Source organism: Barbus barbus (genome assembly GCF_936440315.1).
Source record: "Barbus barbus genome assembly, chromosome: 18".
NCBI classification, from domain to species: Eukaryota; Metazoa; Chordata; class Actinopteri; order Cypriniformes; family Cyprinidae; genus Barbus; species Barbus barbus.
Window position 1 is genome coordinate 11,105,481 of NC_136746.1, and position 21,298 is coordinate 11,126,778.

A 21,298-nucleotide genomic window follows, 5' to 3' on the forward strand; every position below is an offset into this window, starting at 1 on the left:
ACAACCATGTTTTACTCATTTAGCCCTGATTTTCCTCTCACCAACAGTTCAAGATCACAGACAAAAGCCCAAAATTGAAGGAAGATCTGTACTTGTGAAAAACACTGTTTTGATTTTCAAATAATTCGGATTGAAATGCAGTTGCTAGGGTTTTCAGGGTGGTTGCTATGCATTACTAGAAAATAAAATTGAGACATAAAAAAAAAAGCGCTGTGTAGCTTTTCCAGATCTTTGAGTGTTAAGCAGAGGCCTTTGTAACATAAGGAGTGATGACTGATCATTTAATTACCATTTATTTGTTTAATGGCTCATGAAACTTGAAATAATTTGAATTACAACTTTAAATAACACTTTATTTTTAATCTTTAACAGAGTTGCAAGTGACATGAAATATTTTACTGTATCTGAACACATGAATGCATAACCAGTTCAGTAAAAAGACAAATCTAGGACAGCGTGTAAAAAAAACGTCACTGAAGATTTAACAAGTCATACATGAAAGAGCGTATGAAAGTAAAATAGGAGTCGAGTCAGAGCTTTGAAGCATAACATACATTCACACTTTGCAACAGCTTTTAAACACGAATGCTCATCTGGAGTACAAAACATTCAAGTATTTTTAACTCACAGAGACAGCAGCACATAGGCTGTGTGATGCATCGACAAGACTTTTTAAACCTTTAAGAAAATAAGCACCTGATTGCACTGTAAACACATATGACAGGCCTGCCACTGCACGGCCTGAGCAAATGTTCATTTACATCTAATCTTCACACTACTCAAGCCAGACTCAGTAGCCCAGAGTGTTTTATGGAGTTCTGTTTTCATAAAAAAATATAGGTAATGTCAATACAATTATACTCTTGGCGTAAAAACTTTGGATACTGTAGCTTTTAGGAATGTGAGAAGTTAATGGTGTATGGCTGGTTTGAATGAATAAATATTTTACTCTGGATTAACCTACATATTAGATTGTCTCAATATGCTAATTAGATCAGTCTGGTGATAGGATTATGAGATCTGGTTGTTAAGTTGTCCAGGGTATTTCTCAAACTTCTTCTCAGCCTCCTCACTGAAAGCATCACCTGAAACAATGACAAGGGAAAATAAATCTTTCAATATTTGACATTGAATGGAAGCACTACCCTAATGTACTCTCACTATATACTATATATATAATTCCCAGATTATTTTTTAATTGCAACATGTAATGTCAGATCATGTGACAAGAATGTGGCATACTACTGTTTATGGTTGCATAATTCTGTTTTTTTTTCATTACATATTCCATTACAAACATAGATATTCTCTAACAATTCTCACCAAAAATGAACACTTTCTGAAAATATATTCACCCTCAGGCCATCCAAGATGTAGATGAGTTTATTTCTATATCAGAACAGACTTAGCACTACATCACTTGTTCACCAATGGATCCTCTGCAGTGAATGGGTGCCGTCAGAATGAGAATCCAAACAGCTGATAAAAACATCATAATAAATCGCAAGGAATCCAGACTCCAGTCCATCAATTAATGTCTTGTGAAGTGAAAGGTTGCACGTTTGTAAGAAACAAATCCATCATTAAGGCATTTTAACTTTAAACATTGACTCTGGCCAAATAACAATAATACATGATGACTCCAGAGGAAATGTTCTCCAGTGGAAAAAGTCCATCTCCTGTTGTCATCTCATCTCAAAATTCACTGACATATGTGACCCTTGGACCACAAAAACAGTCATAAGGGTAAATTTTTCGAAATTGAGATTTATACATAACCTGAAAGCTGAATAAATAAGTTTTCCATTGATGTATGGTTTGTTAGGATAGGACAATATTTGGCCGAGATACAACTGTTTGAAAATCTGGAATCTGAGGGTGCAAAAAAATCTAAATACTGAGAAAATCGCCTTTAAAATTATCCAGATTGAGTTCTTAGCAATGCATATTACTAATCAGAAATGAAGTTTTGATATATTTACAGTAGGAAATTTACAAAATATCTTCATGAAACATGATCTTTACTTAATGTCCTAATGGTTTTTGGCATAAAAGAAAAATCGATCATTTTGACCCATACAATGTATTTTTGGCTATTGCTACAAATATACCCCAGCGACTTAAGACTGGTTTTGTGGTCCAGGGTCCCATATTTGTTTAGAACAGCTTTGGACTGTAGAGGTATTTTAGCTGGAAGCAATGGTTTGAAGTTAAAAATGACTTGATTATTACTAAAATGTGGCTTTTCAATTCACAAGACATTAATTGATGCACTAGAGTGGTGTAGATTATTTGTGGATTATTGTGAAGTTTTATCAGCTGTTTGGACTCTCATTCTGATGCCACCCATTCACTGCAGAGGATCCATTGGTGAGCAATTGATGTAATGTTGAATTTATCCAACTTGGATGACCTGAGAGTGAGTAAATGTTCATTTTTGGGTAAACTATTTCTTTAAGGCTTTGTATTCATATCTCACCAATATGGCAGTTATGGACCCAGATCCTGTGCCCATCATATTTGCAGTTACATTTCATGGCATTGTTTGTGAAGTCACTCTCAGCAACCTCAAAGTTAGGATTTATCACAACCTGGAAAGAAGCAAAAAACAAGTCTAAATACTATTAAATCAACAGAATGCATGTTTTTGGTGACCGGGGACAATGATCTGCACCCATTTTCTGACCTGAAGGATATAATTTCCTGGTTTGACATCAGTAATATCGATCCACTGGCAATCAATGTCATGGCGATACAAATCCCAGCATCCCACTGTGATGCCCTGCTCACCAAAGTTAGCGCACTCATATCTCTTGGAAACACCTAGCATAAACACAAATATTTACACAAGTAAAAAATGTGTCTAACTAAACAGAGCTGACTGTAAATGTGTATTTGGATGAGTGTGATTTACCCTCGTCACAATCTGTGTCCTCCAGGCAGAAGCTGGCTTTGTGTCCTTCTGCCACTTTAGTGCCATTGGCAGACATCAGGTCATAGTGTGTGAAGATGTCCATACTATGATAATGCCTGTGGAGTCACACACACATAACAAATCCCATCAAAACTGAATGAAAATAAATCAGCTAGAAAAGCAGTACAGACAAAGGGTCTTCAAAGTGTGGTCAATAGAGCGTAGAATGCTACAAAACATTAGAGAGAAAAACAGATCATTTGCTTGTCTAAAGACTGGTCAGAAATCATACCTTGAAAGCACAAAATCTTCTTGAAATTTTGTGGGGGGGTTTTCTCATTTAGGCTTATGAATGTGCATGAAAATTATCAACACGTGTTTTGGAAACTAATTTACATTGGATACATTGATTGAGGTAAAATAGACTCTTCACTGGTTTCCATACAATTCACCAAAACACTTTGAAAAAGAGTAGTCAGGCAAAACAACAGGTCAACAACTAAAATATTAAATTCATGACAACTTATGAAGTTTAAGACTCGAAGTTTACTCAAATCACTGTTTCTTCATGTCTTTGAGATTCACAGTCAACCAGTCTATGAAATTATGAATTACTAGTCTGTAGTAGCACTGAAAATAAATGTGATAAACCCATTTTACCCTCACAAAAGTTTGAGAACTCAACATAAAACGGCAGAGGATATTTACAAATATTGATAAATACTATTTACATTAAGAAAAAATAATGTTACATACTATTTATACCTAGATGTAGCACCTCAGTGTACAAATAGGGTTTTATATTATTTTTTTCTTAGTTTTACATGAAAACCAGTGGGAGTCAATTTGACCAGCAACACAAAAAGTGAACCCAGATGTTCAACACAAAAGGAATAAAAATGATTTAAATAGTTTTTAACAGTATGGTTACCCGTGACATGCGTGCCAGACCCATGAGTGACGGCCTGCTTTAGGTCTGAAGTCAGCCCGTCCGATGTTGTGTATCTGTGAAGAGAAGCGCAGCAGGCGGCGGTGACCGTAAGGCCAGTTAGCTTTAGCAGCACTCTTGGACAGACAGTCCTCCTCTGCTGCACAGTACAGCATGTGTAACGGCCGGTCCTCTATATATGTCGTCTGCTGCACGAGTGTTGCATTCAGCACTAGATCAGATGCAGCTGAGGAAATAAAATTGTACAAGCTAAAATATGCAAAAACCTTGAAACCGCATGCTGGAAACGTAAAATGGTCCAAGAATTTCATTTAGATTTTTGTTTCTATTTTGACATTGCATGTTGGTCACTGAACTGGATGTCTGAGGATTTAATGTCTGAACAAACAGTTTTGCTCAACGCACAACAGTTGAGAAAATGATATGTTATCTCATTTGTATACATAATCCAGACAGGTGTAAGTCATTTGAAGTCAAGCCTTTGCCATGTGAGGTTCACTAATTACAGAGCAGTGCTCAGAGAAAGATAAACAGCAGACTGACCACAGCTCTAGCTCTACCATCAGCAGCAGACTGACCGTCTGAGAGGTGACAATTCCAGCCATCTATAAAAATATTATGAATAACTCTTGCAAAACCGTCAGCTTTGACTCTTATACCGTTTGACTGAATATACAAGACTCTGAACTAGTTTCTGAGTATGATATTGTTTTATACAGCAGTTCTATAAACAGGTTATTACTGAGTGACCTACATTTTAAACACAATATTGCCAATTAGCTGCGTCCCAATTCACAAACTTATGCACTATTATATGCAATTTTAGTATAAATAGTGTGAGTGGTGTGCTCACAGTTAAAATTCCAAAAAGAATAAGTGCAAATGCTTGGATGACACTTGATTAACAGAAAAAAATTAAGCGTGGAAGTGTTGTACAGAGGGAAGAGAACATATCGTATAGTATAAGTGCATATTTTTAGGGCATCATTTAGGATACAACTTTTGTCTATTTCTTTTCCAGAGCTAACAAGAATAGTTCCAAACAAAGCCAAAGCAAAATTAATGTGCATTTCTGAGCAAAACACAGGGAATGAGGGTTTTTAAAAAATCAGTTAAGTGAATATTTCAGTGACTCACTTATAAAGACAGTCACTTGTGTAAACATAACTTGCTAAAGTCTCACTGAAAAATCCCCATCATTAATACAAAGACTGACAGTCTATCTGAAGAAAAATCCCCATCATTAATACAAAGACTGACAGTCTATCTGAAGAAAAATCCCCATCATTAATACAAAGACTGACAGTCTATCTGAAGAAAAATCCCCATCATTAATACAAAGACTGACAGTCTATCTGAAAAGCACAAACACTGATAAAGTGCTACAATCAGTAAAAAGTCCTAGTCCTGTTGGACTAAATACCAGCTTAATATCAAACAATCAAATTGGAGCTATTCTTTGTATTTGTCTGTGCATATTGTGTAAGGTGACTCACTTTCTGAGCAGATAACTCCTGCTGAGAACCGTGCGGCTGCTTTCTGGCAGTTGACCGTTCTGTGGTGTTGGCACTGGCTGAGAGACATCTCATCGCCTGTACATTTCACTCCACTCATAACCATCTCTGTCACATTACTGCCGTCCCAATACCATGTTTCCTTAGCAAACACACAACACAAACAAACACAGACCGATGGTGATTTACAATTTATTATGAAGAGATTGTCACTCACATACCATTTTGAAATGCTATTTTCATAACTACTTAAAGATTGTAAAACATTAAGCATCTAGCACTCGAAGAACAGGCAATTCCACCCCTCCCACCCCCCTTTCCACAGTAAAAGAAAGAAAAAGTATTTCCAAAAGATAAATATTTTAATTCATTTATTTATTTTTGCATTACGGTAATGAGAATTTGGGAGGAAATTTGCAAAAAATAAAAAAAATTAAAAAATAAAGACCAGGCCACACTTCACCCCAAAATAAAATAAGTTAGGAAGATGGAAAAAGAAATCATACTTTATTAAAAGTATTTATTTTATTGTTTATTTATTAATTTTTGCACCATGGTAATGATCATTTGGGGAGAAACATAACTGTTGTTTAACCTTAACTGTCATGAGAATAATGTCACAATGCAAAAAAAAAAAAAAAAATTACAATAAATCTTCTAATTGACTTCTTCTGGTGTAAAACATGACGGTTCCATAAAACAAGTTTACCAAATAAGCCAGGTTTATTTCAGTAATTTTGACTTATTTTCACTTGATTTGGTTTCTGAAAGCAAAATTACCATAGCTCAAGCTCAGTCACTGTGGCAACTTATGCTGGCAAACTAACCTAGTCAAGAGCAGGCTAACTGTCCGGCTAAGCTGAGCTCCTCTAACACTGACCAATAGGAACGCATCGATATTACCACTGACTCTCTCACATACAATCAGCTGAATTTATTATCGGTCCAAAAATAAAAGTATACAGAAAATACACCTTAAATAATCAAATAAAAAAAATAAAAATAGGCTATAACCAACTGTATTTAATGTATTGTGCCCAAAATGTAGTCGAATGACATTGTGGCTACTAGTGCATTCAGTTCATCAGAAGTTTCTAGCCATGCAGCCTTTCTCTCTGAATTTATGACAGCTGTACCTTTTATGGTTATTAGAACATTAAAACATTACAATCTAAAATGGCTCTTTAAAGCATAAAAACACAATCAAAAGTGAAAATCACTGAATTAAAAATGTAAATAAATAATAGAAATCAGAGTACATTTTAACTGATAAGAGGAACACACATTTAACTCATTTGAGCTATTGCTGTATTAGCCAGCTTACATTTGATTAACAGTTACTGCTATCATAAAAATACACTTAAATGTAGGATTAAAATTCTGTGTCACATTTAATGTCCAACAACAAATATTTTTAGCAAAATGTATATTTTATTCAGAATTCTTGCACTATTATTCTATCCTGCTCCGTCTGTGCTGCGCGCATGCGCATGCAAAATGGATATATTTGCATGACTTTCTAATATTTACAGATGAAAAATATACCTGTGACGTGTCAGTTATGCACTGAGGAAAACACAATGTTTCAAATGCGTTAAACAGCACAAATATTCGCTGTTTGCTACGGTGGATCGATTTGATCCATGATCGACATTAAGAGCTGCTTCAGAATAAGCGTGTACGTCACATTATCCTGACTCACTGAACCTGGATAGCATTAGTCAGATTGCGTTAACTTGAATTGTCCTTTATGAAACCGCTTTAGTCCCGTCTTTTATGGAACAGGCCCCAGGTCACACTAAAAAATAAATAAATAAATAAATGTGTATATATATATATATATATATTAGTTTACAAAAAACGATTTATTCTTTCATTCACTTGGTCCTGCAATAAAATTTCTATGTATATATAATATATAATATCTTTCTTTTAGGGTAAAACATGACCAGACATGTGGACCAATAAAAAATAAAAATAATCAATGGCTGTTCGATACAGCTGTAATACAGCTACCACAAAAGTGCTCCACTTATATTTCTGAAAAAAAGTCATTTACAAACATTCGTGTTGGCTAAAAAACAGCATTCCTGGTGAAAGAATAGAGCTGCGTCTGCGAGCATTGTGTATATGTCATGTACTCACTGTAATCGCATGCATGCTGAACCCCAGCCCTAGCTGCCTGCATGCCACCATGGCCTCTTTGGTGGTCCAGCCCTCACTGCATACACTGCCCCACCGCTGCCCCACCCGCACCTCCACTCGCCCTTCATACTGCGAGCGCCCACCTGACAGACGCACCTGCAATCACAACCTACGCCACGTCAAACACACTCATATCTTACCCCGCTCACCCATCTGTCTCCTGCCATCCGCTGTTTACCCACATACACAGACAGACAACCCTGCTGAAAAGACCCGGGGCCTCATTTATAAAACACAGGTTCAGATTTGACCCGAAATTCCATGGATTTCATTCTACAGGATTTATAAAAGCAAAAACTGGTTTAAAAATGTTCTTATGCACACCAACATGCATGCATACAGACTTATATATCAGAAAATAAAAATGATCATTGCTTCGTAAAATGTAAAGATAAAAATACACAGTATGCATTAATATTATACAATTTCTTTTTTTGAGAATTACATCATTAAAATCAATTGCTTCTCACATATATATATATATATATATATATATATATATATATATATATATATTCATCATCATTGCCCAAGAAAAAAGAGTTGATCTTTTGTGAAAATATACACATTATATGCGTAAATTTAATCAGTAAATTTATTGCAATTAAGCTTGCAACATATAAAACTACCCTACCATTGTTGTGGGCAACAAATATGGTAATTAATATGTATAAAACTTTAAAATAGTAGGTATATATGTTTACATGAATAACTTGTCATATACTGTACCTTCACATATAGGATCATAAAAAGCACGGCTTTATAAATGAGGCCCTAGTATAGAACAACATGGCTGGTCAGTCCTAGTTTTATGCTGGTCTAGCTACTGTAGTTTAACCAAGCTGTTCAGTAGCCAAACTTGAGCTGACTGATCTTTTCAGCAGGTTTATTTCTGTCCGTCCCTGTACTACATGCACTGACTCATGTGGTGCGTTTTCAAAGTTCAAGGCTTTGAATATGTATGTGGGAGTGTGTAAGCCAGCACCATCTGATTTTTTCGATGGTAGCAGAAAGTTCAAGGCATTGTTAGCATGCAAGTGTGTGTTGCTGTTACTGTTAGCATCCTACTTGTAGGCCATGGTTGGCGTACCCAAGGCCCAGCTGCCTGCACACAACCATGGCCTCCTCAGTTCCCCAGCCTTCTCCACAGATCAGGCCCCAGCGCAGCGTCCCGTTAGTCTCAGTATATAACACCTCCACACGGCCCTCGTAGCGAGATCGTCCCCCTAAGATGCGCACCTGAGCAGGGCACAACCAGGAATGAGGTGTAAGAGGGAGTTCAACTAGAAATATACAGGAGATCGGGGCTAAGTGTCACACTTCTTACTCTAAAGAATGTTTCTTGAGGTGTTTTTTGTTAGTTTATTTCAAAAGTCAGTTTTGGCTACAAAAAAACTCTAATATTTCATTGCCAAAGAAAGGAAAGTTACATAGTGGGGTTGTTATTTTATATTGGGTAAATTTAAACAGTCCACAATTATGAAACAGCAATAATCTACTTGGTAACCAATAAAACTACCATACCATTGTTTTGGGCAACAAAAATTTAAATTAATATGTACAAAATTAGAACTATTAAAACCTATCTGACAACTTACCCTGACCTGACATTTATGAACAATATTATTCTACTAAGAACACAGTTTGACTTCTTTAGTTAAAATCTACCTTCATTATATAATTTACTCTTGTTTGAACGTACCATTAAAAAATTTGCGATTTTTAAATATTAAAAAAAAAAAAGTCTCTTATGCTCACCCAGACTTTATTTATTTGATGAAAAATACAGTAAAAACAGCAATATTGTGAAATATTATTACAATTTTAAATAACTGTTTTCTATTTAAATAGGTATTAGAATGTAATTTATTCCTGTAATGGCAAAGATTAATTGTCAGCAGCCATTACCCCAGTTTGCAGTGTCGTGTGATCTTGCAGAAATCATTTAATATGCTGATTCGGTGCTCAAGAAACATTTATTATTATTAATGAGACAATAATAATGTTTTTCAGGATTCTTTCATAAGAGTATGTGACAACTAGCCCCGGTGTCTTCTACATGCATATAAGAGGTTTCAAGCAGAAGGTGCATAATGGTTAAGGTACGTTGCATCTGTTGAGAATCAATCGTAATAAATCACAACAGATGATTAATTAATTCCAGTAATTGTCTCTTAATACAGACAATGATACCCAATATTTCCAGTCATCCATTATGAGCCAAGATGAATACTGAGCACAACATCATGAATAAATGTAATTTATTTGATCATTGCTATGTTCTTCTTGAATTGAGAAACAAGCAATAGATGCAAATGAATGTAACAGAGTCACTGGAAACACCGAATGACATGCGACCTATGTGTTAAGTAACAAAATCAACACATAAGAAGAACTGTTATGAGTGTGAGTATGTGTGTGTTGCTCTGACCGTTTTCTCATAGCCCATATATGGAACATTACAGCGAACTGAAGCATCTTCAGTGTGTTTGCAGTCCTCAGCTGTGATGTTTTTATAGCGGCAGTTCCACAGAGAGCGCTCATGACCTGTGCACTGCACCTCATTCATATGGATAGGCCCCAACCCTGAGACAAAGCACAAAGCAAAATTCATACTGACAAAAATACATAAAATCGTGTAACTAACAGTTTTATTCATGCAAAAGATATTGGTCCTAAAAAAGTAACACAATTTTTTTTTATTTTGGATAAATAAAATATTTCATCAAAGTCAGTGGGAACCCAAACTAATTGGTTTTCATCATTCTTCAAAATACCTGCTTTTCTGTTCTACAGAAGAAAGAGAGCCATACAAGTTTAAAACGACATGAGGCTGTGTAAATGATGACTGAATGCTCATTTTTGGGTTATCTATCCCTTAAAGTGAAGTGTTTCAAGTTTGTTTAAATACTTTTTGGTGCCATTGTACAGTATTTTTATGGCTGGAATACAAAACCGGACTTTTCAAAGGACCACATACTACCAGACTTTCAAGTTGTACACAACAAACTCACACATAAAGATACATGACACATGTCAAACATTTTATATCCTCTGATTGCATATGCTCCTTTTCTTAAACTGTGCATTTTGACTGAATTTTTCTTTTTTTCTCATGATGTTGTATGCCTGATGTGTTTTTTCTGTGCCAGCTGTCTATGTCCAAGACAAACAGGGACCTAACAGGGATAATAAAGTATATACAGTTCAATCCAAAGAATCTTAGTCTGAAGCTAAAAAGTCTGTGCCCATCATACAGTATGCCATTTTTTGTGAAATTTGTCAATGCTCTGACTTTCTAAAATCTGCAGACTGGCTATAACTTTCAGCAACTAGCATTGACTCCAAACCACAAATTGGGGCAAAAATCTGGGCAATAAAGGAGGTAATAAATGAGGGCAGTTATATTATCTCTGAAAACCTCAGAGATGAGAGTCCAGGTCACTGGGCAGGTAATAAAAGCATTCCTTCACGGCAGGAAAAACAGTGTCTGTATTTGTTCCATTATATCCTAATTTGTTTTTGTTTCTCTTTTGCAATCTCACCTTGTCCCATGCGGGCACCTGTGAGGGCTTCTTTGGCAGAGCCGAAGCCCAGTTCTCTGCATAAGACGCTGGCAGAGAGCAGGTTCCAGTGATCATCACAAATCGTCCCCCATTCACTGCCCTTCAACACCTCGACACGACCCTCACCATATTTCGCTCCACCCTTCAGCCGCATAGTAGACTGATGAGAAACAAACAGAGAAAGAAACAGTTAATAGAAGTATATACATTTATATATAAACTAATCTAAACTTATGTAGCACTAATGAAATACACAGTTTACCGGCATCTTGAGTTTCTTCCTCATGGCAGTGCTCTGTGCGTACAATGGACCGGGTACACAGCTGACCACAGCAGGCATTCCTCCAGGACACGACTCTGTGGCATTGTCATAGTTAAACTCCAGAGGACATGCGGCCAAGTGCACTTCTGTGCCTAAGCATGCCACTGAATGAACCAGGAAGTGATTCTTCTGCCGTTCAGCATACAGCCTGAGAGAGGAGATGTGAAAGAGACCATGTTTACATGCACATTATTTTCAGATTAGAGTCCATACTCAGGGTAAGCCTTTATTCAGAGAAAGATGTTTAAATGCTCAACAGCTATTGCAATATTCTTGTATACACATATGTAATCAGCATAATTTCTATAATGCACAGATTATGGACAAATATTGGAGATGGCAGCAGAACTGTGTGTTAACTGTGTAATTTAACCAAACTCATTCATTTTCATTGATGTAGAGACACACCAGGACAACAAAATTGCATAATGTACACTACTGTTCAAAAGTATGGTCAGTACAATTTTTTGAAAGTCTTATTACAATTTAAAATGTTTATATGTATATATATTTTTTTTACATCATTTATTCCTTTGATGGCAAAGCTGAATTTTCAGCATCATTACTCCAGTCTTCAGTGTCCAATGATCCTTCTGAAATCATTCTAATATGCTGATTTTCTGCTCAAGAGATGTTGAAAACAGCTGTACTGCTTAATATTTTTGTGTACACATATTTACAGGATTCTTTGATGAATAGCAAGTTCAAAAGAACAGAATTTATTTGAAATAGAAATCTTTGTAACATTATGCTTGTCACTTTTGATCAATTTAATGTTTCCTTGCTGAATAAAATATTAATTTCTTTCAAAAAAAAAAAAAAAACTGTCTCCAAACTTTTGAATGGTAGCGTAGCCTATTTCCACATTTGAGAAAGCTTCTTTGTCTTTTAACCGATTTCTATAATCTATAGGTTTTGTCTAGGCCCCAGAATCACCTGTAATGCAGCATTTCTGACTGACAGCATTTAGATTTAGAGAACAAAAGAGAAGGTTCAAAAGGTCTGAGCCAAAAAGGTAATGTATGCTTCCCCTTTTTTTTTTTTTTTTTTTTTTTAACCAAGGTTACCTTTTAGCTGCAGCTGATTTGCCTGGTTTAGGCTTAGTGCTAGTTTTAGGCTCCTGCCTGTAATGCAAACATCCATTAAGCATCCAGAAACACTCAAATGTCCACTGCAACATCCAACATGCACACGCACACATATACAGTCCCCTCCATAAGTATTGGAACAGTAAAGACAAAATTGCTCTGTTGGTTGTGGAGTCAAGACATTTGCAAATATGATTAAAAGATGAATATGAGACAAAACTACAGAATGTCACATTTTATTATTAGCCGTTTCAACACATATATGTTTTACCAAATAAAAAGAACAGCACTTTTAGAGTTTCATCCCTCTATCTGATGTGAGCATAAGTATTGGGACAGTTGAACATAAGGCAGATATAAAAGATTAAAAGCTATTATTTAGTTGCAGATCCCTTGCGTTCAATCACAGCAGTGAGTCTGTGACCCATAGACATCACCAGACTCTTGGTCTCATCTTTTGAAATACTTTTCCCAGCCTTTAATGCAGTCAATTCCAATTGTTGCTTGTTTTGGGGAGTTTCTGCCTTTACTCTCCTCTTCAGCTGGTGAAATTCATGTTCAATCAGATTTAAATCTGGAGATTGACTTGGGCAATCTAAGACTTTCCATTTCTTTACTCTTATAAATTCCTTGACTAAACTGGCAGGGTGTTTTGGGTCATTGTCCTGATGCAATATGAAGCACTTCCTAATGAATCTGGTGGCACTTTCTTGAATATTGGTAGGCAAGATGGTTTTGTACCCATCCAAATTAATTTTGCTACTGTCATCATACATTAAGTCATCAGTAAAGTTGATAGGGCCTGTTCCAGAGACAGCCATGCATGCCCATGCCATGACACCACCTCCACCATGCTTTACAGATGAGGCTGTATGCTGACACATTCCCTGCTTTTAATATCTGAAGAATTAATGCAACAGGACACAGCTGATCACTTAGAAAGACCTGTGAGGCAACTGTTCCAATACTTATGCTCACATCAGATAGAGGGATGAAACCCTAAAAGTGCTGAACTTCTTAGCTGGTAAAACATCTATGTGTCGAATCACCCAATAATAAAATTTGACATTCTGTAGTTTTGCCTCATATTCATCTTTTAATCATATTTGTAAATGTCTTGACTCCACAGCCAACAGAGCAATTTTGTCTTTACTGTTCCAATACTTTTGGAGGGCACTGTACATACCAGCTGCATGGGAAAGAGGACAATAAGATCCAAGTCTTTTTCGAATTAATTAAGACTTAACACTAACAAGATGCTGTGAGGCACAAGCTAACTAAATTAATAATTATTTGAAATATAATAATAATTACCAAAATTTTCAGTAACAGAATCTTTGGGATGAGAACTACCAAATACCACATCAATTAAAAAGGAAAAAGGTTAATGGTGATTTCACTTTCCCATGCCTGTTATACATTGAAACTAGCACATTAGAAGCACACATATCTGAGGTGAACATGCAGTAAGCACAAGGAGGGATTTGTGTTAGTATGAGGGTATCTGTTTCAAGATATCTCCCTCAGAAAACTTCTACTCTTGCACAAGCACAGCCTCATCTCAAAACTATGTGAGTAAAACTAACAGATGGTAATAAGTTCTTCATGGGGAAATGTTTCGTCCACCTCTCTTTCGGACAGACACACTCACTGACACGAACACATCGCTGAGAGAGCATATCAACACAACCCCATCACAAAAAAAGGATAACTGACTAAAGCTCGAAACTGCAGTTAGTTGACTAACACTAATAGTGTTGTGTACTAAAGCCACACTATGTGCTTGAATCCTCTAGGGAAAGAACACTACTGATTTCTTTCCCTTAGATAGTACCTGGCCGCTGTTACTTTAACTTTAGATTTTGCCTCAGAAGATCTCTTTCTGAGATGCCTGTTGAATACAGGGAAATGGGGTCAAGCACACATACACACATGTACACTGTTTACGGTATCTCTCTTATTTCTCTCTGTCCACTTCAGGACAGTTTAGACTGTTTGAGATGGGAAAGGTTGCGTGGCATCACCATATTCCCTTAAAGGGATAGTTCACCCAAAAATGAAAATTCTGTCATTAATTACTCACCCTCATATTGTTCCAAATCCATAAGACCTTTGTTTATCTTCAGAAAACAAATTAAGATATTTTTGATGAAATCCGAGAGCTCTCTGACCATGCACAGACAGCAAGGGTACTACCACAGTCAAGGCACGGAAACATAGTAAGGACATCATTAAAACAGTCCATGTGATATCAGTGGTTCAACTGTAATTTTATGATGCTATAAGTACCACTACACATGCATGTTCTATGTCAGCAGAACCAAACGTATGCGTTGTGGTACACTCGATAATGGTGGTGCACTGTCCTGGGAGAGAAGAAATCATTGAATAAAGTCATTATTTTAGTTCTCTTTGTGCACAAAAAGTATTCTTGTAGCTTCATAAAATTACAGTTGTACCACTGATATCACATGGACTATTTTAACAATGTCCTTACTATGTTTCTGGACCTTGAACTTGGTCATTGCGTTGCTGTCTGTGCAGGTTAAGAAAGCTCTCGGGTTTCATCAAAAATATCTTAATTTGTGTTCCAAAGATGAACGAAGGTCTTGCAGGTTTGGAACGACATGAGGGTGAGTAATTAATGACAGAATTTTCATTTTTGGGTGAACTAACCTTTTAACCCTTACTAAATAGAAAAAAAAGTGTGCTTAATTGTTTTGAATGTGCCCTTGTAGTATACTTCACAGCATATATTTATAAAAAACTGCAGATAACATAAATATAATATAAATATATATAAAATATAAAAGGCACCTTCAGTGTACTTAAAGAGACTACACTTTCATTACTGTTTCTTAAAACACTTTTAAAAAGTGCACTTGTGGAAATGTTTGAATTTTACATTTTAAATCAATATGTTTTCATAACCTTTAGTGATGCTTCAAAGAAGTACATATATTTTGACATAGTGAATAACATACTAAAGTACATGTAAAGTACTTGATTATAATTTTAACTGTAGAATGTTATTTAATATTACATTAAAGTTGAAGAAAGTTTATATATTATTTACAGTTATAGCTGATATCATTATATTATATTAGTTAAAAAAGCCATCATATTTGGCCATATTTACACTAACATTTTGTTATTTGATTTTGATTGTATTTTGTGGGATATTTTCACCTAAACTATGATAAAGTCAAAGCTTTCCAGAAAGAAACCTTCTGGTCAATAATAAAACAGGCTTCTTTTACTATGCTGGAATCCTAAGTTCCATTCAAATATAACTGTGGGGTTATGGAAACATCATTAGTCACAGTGTGCAACTGTTTCAAGAATGTGGGGTAGGTAATGGTGCGTACGTGCCTTATTAGGGAGACGGGCTGAGAAATGGAACCTTTAAAACCACACATGGGAAATAAATGCAGACAGACATTGAGTAGAGACTTCCTCTCAGCTTTTTCGTATTGTTCACTGGTTGGTTTGTCTGGGTGTACGTGTGTAAAGCCATTTGTATTCTGCATAGGGCTTATTCATGTAAGTGGAACATTCTTGTAACATTCCATTGGATTTTGGGATGAGACCCCTACAGTGTACATTCTACCAGTTGGTGTGCATGAATGTCCTACGTCTATGCAATAGTTTCCTTGTCCAGATGTTTGTCTGTGGTTTAAACTGTGTGTATGTCGCTGCATTTCACAGATGACTGAGAAAGTAAACATAATTTCCTCTCACGTTGGCTAAACTGCCACAGTAAAGTGAGATGCCACACACAAAGTCTAAAAGAGTAATATTAAAATGTGTAAAAGTGTTTCCATGGCCAACCACAATCCAATCAATTGCTGCTGGATAAAATTGATCCCTTACCAACATCCTGGCCTCAACATGTCATGAACACTCACTTGTAGAAGTTCTTGTTGACCTTCTTCTCGTGGGGGAATCCCATCATGCCACAAACAACACGTGAATTTTTGGGTGTCCAGCCATTATCACAGATCTGAGCCCAACCTTCCTTATTCTTGACTTCCACCACCCCCTCAGTGACTGGCATCCGCTTAGTGGCTATGGTGAACACAGGACGCAAACGTACCTCCTCCACTTTATTCTCATCTACCTGCACCTGAGAGACACATGATTCAAAAAATAAAAACCATATTGACAGCCAAACATGAACAGATTGTGAACGAGCTAGGGAGATGGGAGTGTATTTAACCGCTTTAGACAGTGCAGGACAAAAAAAAGATGCAGAGCTCAGTCATCGAGTGTTTCCTGCATGTTAGATCAGAGTCATTATCATTAACTAAAACTATTTAAAAATGTTTGTTATTTAAAATTAAGCTGAAATAAAACATACAAATACAAATATTAGAAAAAAACTCAAACTAAACTAAAAATTGTTGCCTTGTCAAACTAACTTAGTTGAAGTTGAAGCACTAAAATTACTGGAAAACTAGAAAGAATTAAAAATAAACTGGACTAAAACTAAATTACATTTCAAAGTAATATTGAAAAAAGGTAATAAAAATTCCATAAATAATAAAATTACAAAACAAATTAAACTACAATGAAAACTGAAAAAATAAATAAATAAAATAAAAATAGAACATAATTAAAAATATTAATAAAAACTACAATAATATTAAAATTATGCTAAAATAACACTGTAGAAGTTATTGTACTTAACTCCATTTCCCACACTCATAAATGCTAAAAGCAAGTATTCTATTATAAAGACATGTTGTTTTTAAATTATTTTTTTGATAAAAAAAAAAAAAAAAAAAAAAAAAATATATATATATATATATATATATATATATATATATATATATATATATATATATTTACTAGGTGTTAAATTAGCAACATTCCTTTTTTGTACTATCTGAGTTGGGGCCATGAATTGATTAACAATGTTAGCCACACAGGTTTCTGTAATTAATCCATTTATTTGCACTAAACAATACTTACTGTACAATATAAGAGAAACCTATTTTAAATTAAATTGAAATATATTTGTATAACACTTAATAATAATATTGCTACAAAGTGGTACAGTAGTAGTAAAAGTAAACTAGCAAAGAAGCTAGACAACACTGGCCAAACAAAAGAAAAATTTAAATAAATTTAGAAATTTAGAAATAGACAAAACTAATGGTTTAAGTACAGTTAAAATACATTTTGTAAAACGTTTTCTCTCATATTTTCTGTTGACGACAGTTAGATTTAATTTTTTTTTTCTCTTAATTGTTTCTGTGTAAGGCCCTATACCTCTATAACATTGGAGTCCATGTATCCTGGCAGTCTCTCATCTTTACAGATCACTCCAGCGTCCTCATCATGAGTGCAGTCACTGTTACCCCAACCACGAGATTTACACACTGATACGCTCCTCTCACTGCCACTGCACTGCACATTGTCAAGCCAAATCTTACCTGGAACAAACAAAATCTCTCTGAACACATACAGAAACTGCTTTATATCTGCTCTGATTAAGTGTGCGAATGTGTGCAGGAACGTTACCTGTGCCCTTGCCATACTTGGCGCTATGAGTCCAGCCCGTGGCAGACACGAAGCCCAGCTGGCGACAGAGGACATGGGCATTGGCCAGTGAGAAGTCATCATCACAGATGGTTCCCCACTCGCCTTTATAAAACACTTCAATTCGGCCTTCATTGTGTTTCCTGGGGAAGCCAGACAGACGGAATTTCAGAGTCTCCGGGCCTTCTACTGCCTGAGGGGTCGGTGTGGGGCTCGAGCGCACTGGCGGTGTGGTCTGGGCAAAGCATGATGGAATCCAAGCATGAATTAGGAAGACAACAATGTGTCGCCACCACTGACACAGCTCCATGTGCAGCTCTGTGGCAGGGAACAGAAACAAAGAGGGGAAGGTTTGAAAAATACTGAAAAACATGTGGTTACTGTTGTGTGAATGTCAGTATATTTAGATTTGAGCACTATCATGTGTTCACATAGAACATGTAAAGCACACTCCCACCACCAGTTCTCATTACCGTAATGAAAAAATGTAATTTTCCATTACTGTAAAAAATTACTATACACCAAAAAAAATTTTTTGACTGAAGTAATAATACATACGGCAATAATCTTTATTTTTGTCAACATTGGCTCTGGTTTCAGCATACTGGCTGTATACTCCAAAGACAACTACAAGCGTTTTACTGGAACCAGGTTGGTCATGGCAAAAAAATTATTTTTGCAGTTTACAGTAAATAATTATTCTCCAAAAAAAACCCTGTAAAACGTTCAGAAGCATTACGGTTATTAATGATAATTTCACAAAAAAAAGCTATAATTGGTTTTTCTCTATAGGTTTACCCACAGATCTGTGCGTGTATCCTGAATTTCCAACAATTGACAGATTGATTGGAAATGACGTACAACTAAAACTATTCTGTTCACAAGAGACATTTACCGTCATTTTACTTCACATTTCAATTAATCCTATATTTTTAGGACCATGAAGATTTTCTGCCATGCAACATAATTTTTAAGGTGACTAACCCCATCACCATTTCTCATTACCGTAATGCAAAAAATTTAAAAATGACTTTATCATTACTGTAATGTAAACAAATACTGCACTAAAAGAAATATACTTCTTTGCTTTTAAATTTCACAAAGAAAACAGTATTTTCTTGTAAAACGTACTCCAGTAAAATTTATTAACAACTTTGAAAAAAACATGTTTTACAGTGTACAGTAATAAGAATATAATAATTAGAATCACCATCGTGAATAATGGTTATTACAAAAAAAGCATTACAGTTACTGAACCTCAACCACCCACTGGTTTAAGTGTTTAAACTCTTTGTATATAGTATGACATTGCACAGATAATTGTGTTGATGATATAACAGCCCCTCACTGGTGCGGCAATGTGATTTCACTAATGTAACAACAGCTTAACAGACAAGTCACTCTGGTGCCTGTGGGTCACAGAGGAATGTAAATCTTGAGCGCCCTCTCCACTGGCTATGAGCGAGTACCCAAACACATGGCCTTCTATTGTCAGTTTGTGGACTGACTGGATTTTTGAATTGCCTTCATTTGAATATCAGGTCATAATACAATCTTTTTAATCCATGTAAAAATGTCAGCAACCATAAAAACCACATGGCCTTTACATGCATATCAGGGTGATTCTTGAATATTCCCTTTAAATAGGGCCACTTTTGGTCCAGTAAGACTTAAAATAAACTCTTTGAGAACACAGTTTTCTTGTTTGTTAATTTACTTAATTTTTAACAATGTCCCACACTGGGAATACATTCCAGAAGAATTCTTTCATTTCTGTCATTAACATTTACACCACATCTTTAATTATGTATTGTATTGTGGAAATGAGGTGATGGAATTTTAATTTGGGATAAAATGGCTCCTTTGTCATTCATAGCTAGAATTTTAAGAATTTTCTGGAATCTAAAAGATGCATAATTTGACAAAACAACAGCTTGATTGGAAATGACAAATATATATTTACCTTAATTTTACCTTTTCTTCATGACCAATATTCCTTTGTCTCCTTTCTAATAAAGTACTAACTAATGCATATAAGGCTATTAAATACATATCAAATCTGCATAATTGTATAAGACAAGCAATTTCAAGAATGTTACACGAGTAAAACTTAAATATGTAAAATATATCAAACTGAATAGATCAATAACTTTTCCTGAATGGATCCAATTATACAAGGCAGTGAAGAGACTGGCGCGCAATTGAAAACAGATCTCCAGTAGCTCAGGGGCACATGCTTCACCAGCACATGGTATTTCTACGGTAAATATAATTAAATCAAACTAACAGCACAAAATACATGATCAAATCTTTAAATCACATCATCTGTAAACTATATCATGATTTGAAATGCCTATATAAACAGGCAAAATAAATGCTTAGGTAACGGCGGTCTGGACCCCACAAGTTATGTCGAGATTATAGCCAAATTCACTATTAAACGTCAGGTTAACAAACATGTGAGGGCAAAATGCAAACAGATGTTTATTTACGTATTTAAAGTGACTTCAAATGTAGTTCAAGCAGCTCAACTTCTCTGGACAGTTAGACACTGCTGTCCATTCTTAAGAAATGCAAGCGGAGAAGGAAAAAAGGAACTTCCGTCAAAACTCTAATAGTGTTTTAATAATGTTACCAGTGTTCTATAAAAGATTAAACTGTTGCAAATGCGTTGACACCATTTATTAGCTTCACTGCACAACTGAGAGGAACAAAAGGTGTAGGCTACTTGGCGTCTCAGATCATATCTGTGCAAATATATACTCTATTCAACAATATGTGTGACACTTTAGCAAAAAGATAAAACTATTCAATAAAAATCATATTTTTGGATTTTACCCTTACCTCAAGTTAAGCAGTCTCTTCACAGTCTTGGCACACAGTTTCATGCAGTTTATATTTATGCACAGAACCTGAGAAGCATCCAGAAAAGACTTGAGTACCCTCTGCAGAACCCAGACCTTGTGCGAAGCAAACAAAAGCGTCTTGAGCAGAGGTAACGGGCTGTAATGGCAGTGAATTGCCAGCTGGACAGTCGTGCGGGTGGGAGAGAGAGCGATGGGAAAGACGAGGCACAAGGGGGAGAGGTGGAGCTGACTCGTGGACGACTTCACACGAATCAAAAGGGGCAGGATTTATTTTAGGAAAAACACATAGTCCTTTCACAGTTCAGGAAAAGATTTTCCTACTTGTATAA

At 35.7% G+C, this 21,298-nt stretch overlaps 1 protein-coding gene across 5 annotated transcripts; it reads right to left on the minus strand.

Moving 5' to 3' along the window:
• Positions 1 to 276: 276 nt before the first annotated feature.
• LOC306884059 (lysyl oxidase homolog 3B-like) lies at positions 277 to 21,140 on the minus strand. Of its 5 annotated transcripts, XM_079439700.1 has the most exons (16): positions 20,947 to 21,140; positions 18,085 to 18,420; positions 17,833 to 17,996; positions 16,467 to 16,684; positions 14,393 to 14,449; positions 12,538 to 12,594; positions 11,411 to 11,618; positions 11,128 to 11,308; positions 10,014 to 10,168; positions 7,523 to 7,678; positions 5,360 to 5,519; positions 3,846 to 4,089; positions 2,915 to 3,030; positions 2,687 to 2,823; positions 2,480 to 2,591; positions 277 to 1,085 (listed from the first exon to the last, which is right to left on the minus strand). In XM_079439700.1, exons 2-16 carry the CDS (start codon positions 18,410 to 18,412, stop codon positions 1,012 to 1,014), a joined length of 2,367 nt encoding a protein of 788 aa, XP_079295826.1. In that variant the 5' UTR covers positions 18,413 to 18,420; positions 20,947 to 21,140; the 3' UTR covers positions 277 to 1,011. The 5 variants fall into 5 exon arrangements, with proteins under 5 accessions (XP_079295826.1, XP_079295830.1, XP_079295827.1 ...); XM_079439704.1 differs by lacking the exons at positions 12,538 to 12,594; positions 14,393 to 14,449 and adding an exon at positions 8,651 to 8,821; XM_079439701.1 differs by lacking the exon at positions 12,538 to 12,594 and having other exon boundaries at positions 20,947 to 21,138.
• Positions 21,141 to 21,298: the final 158 nt, after the last annotated feature.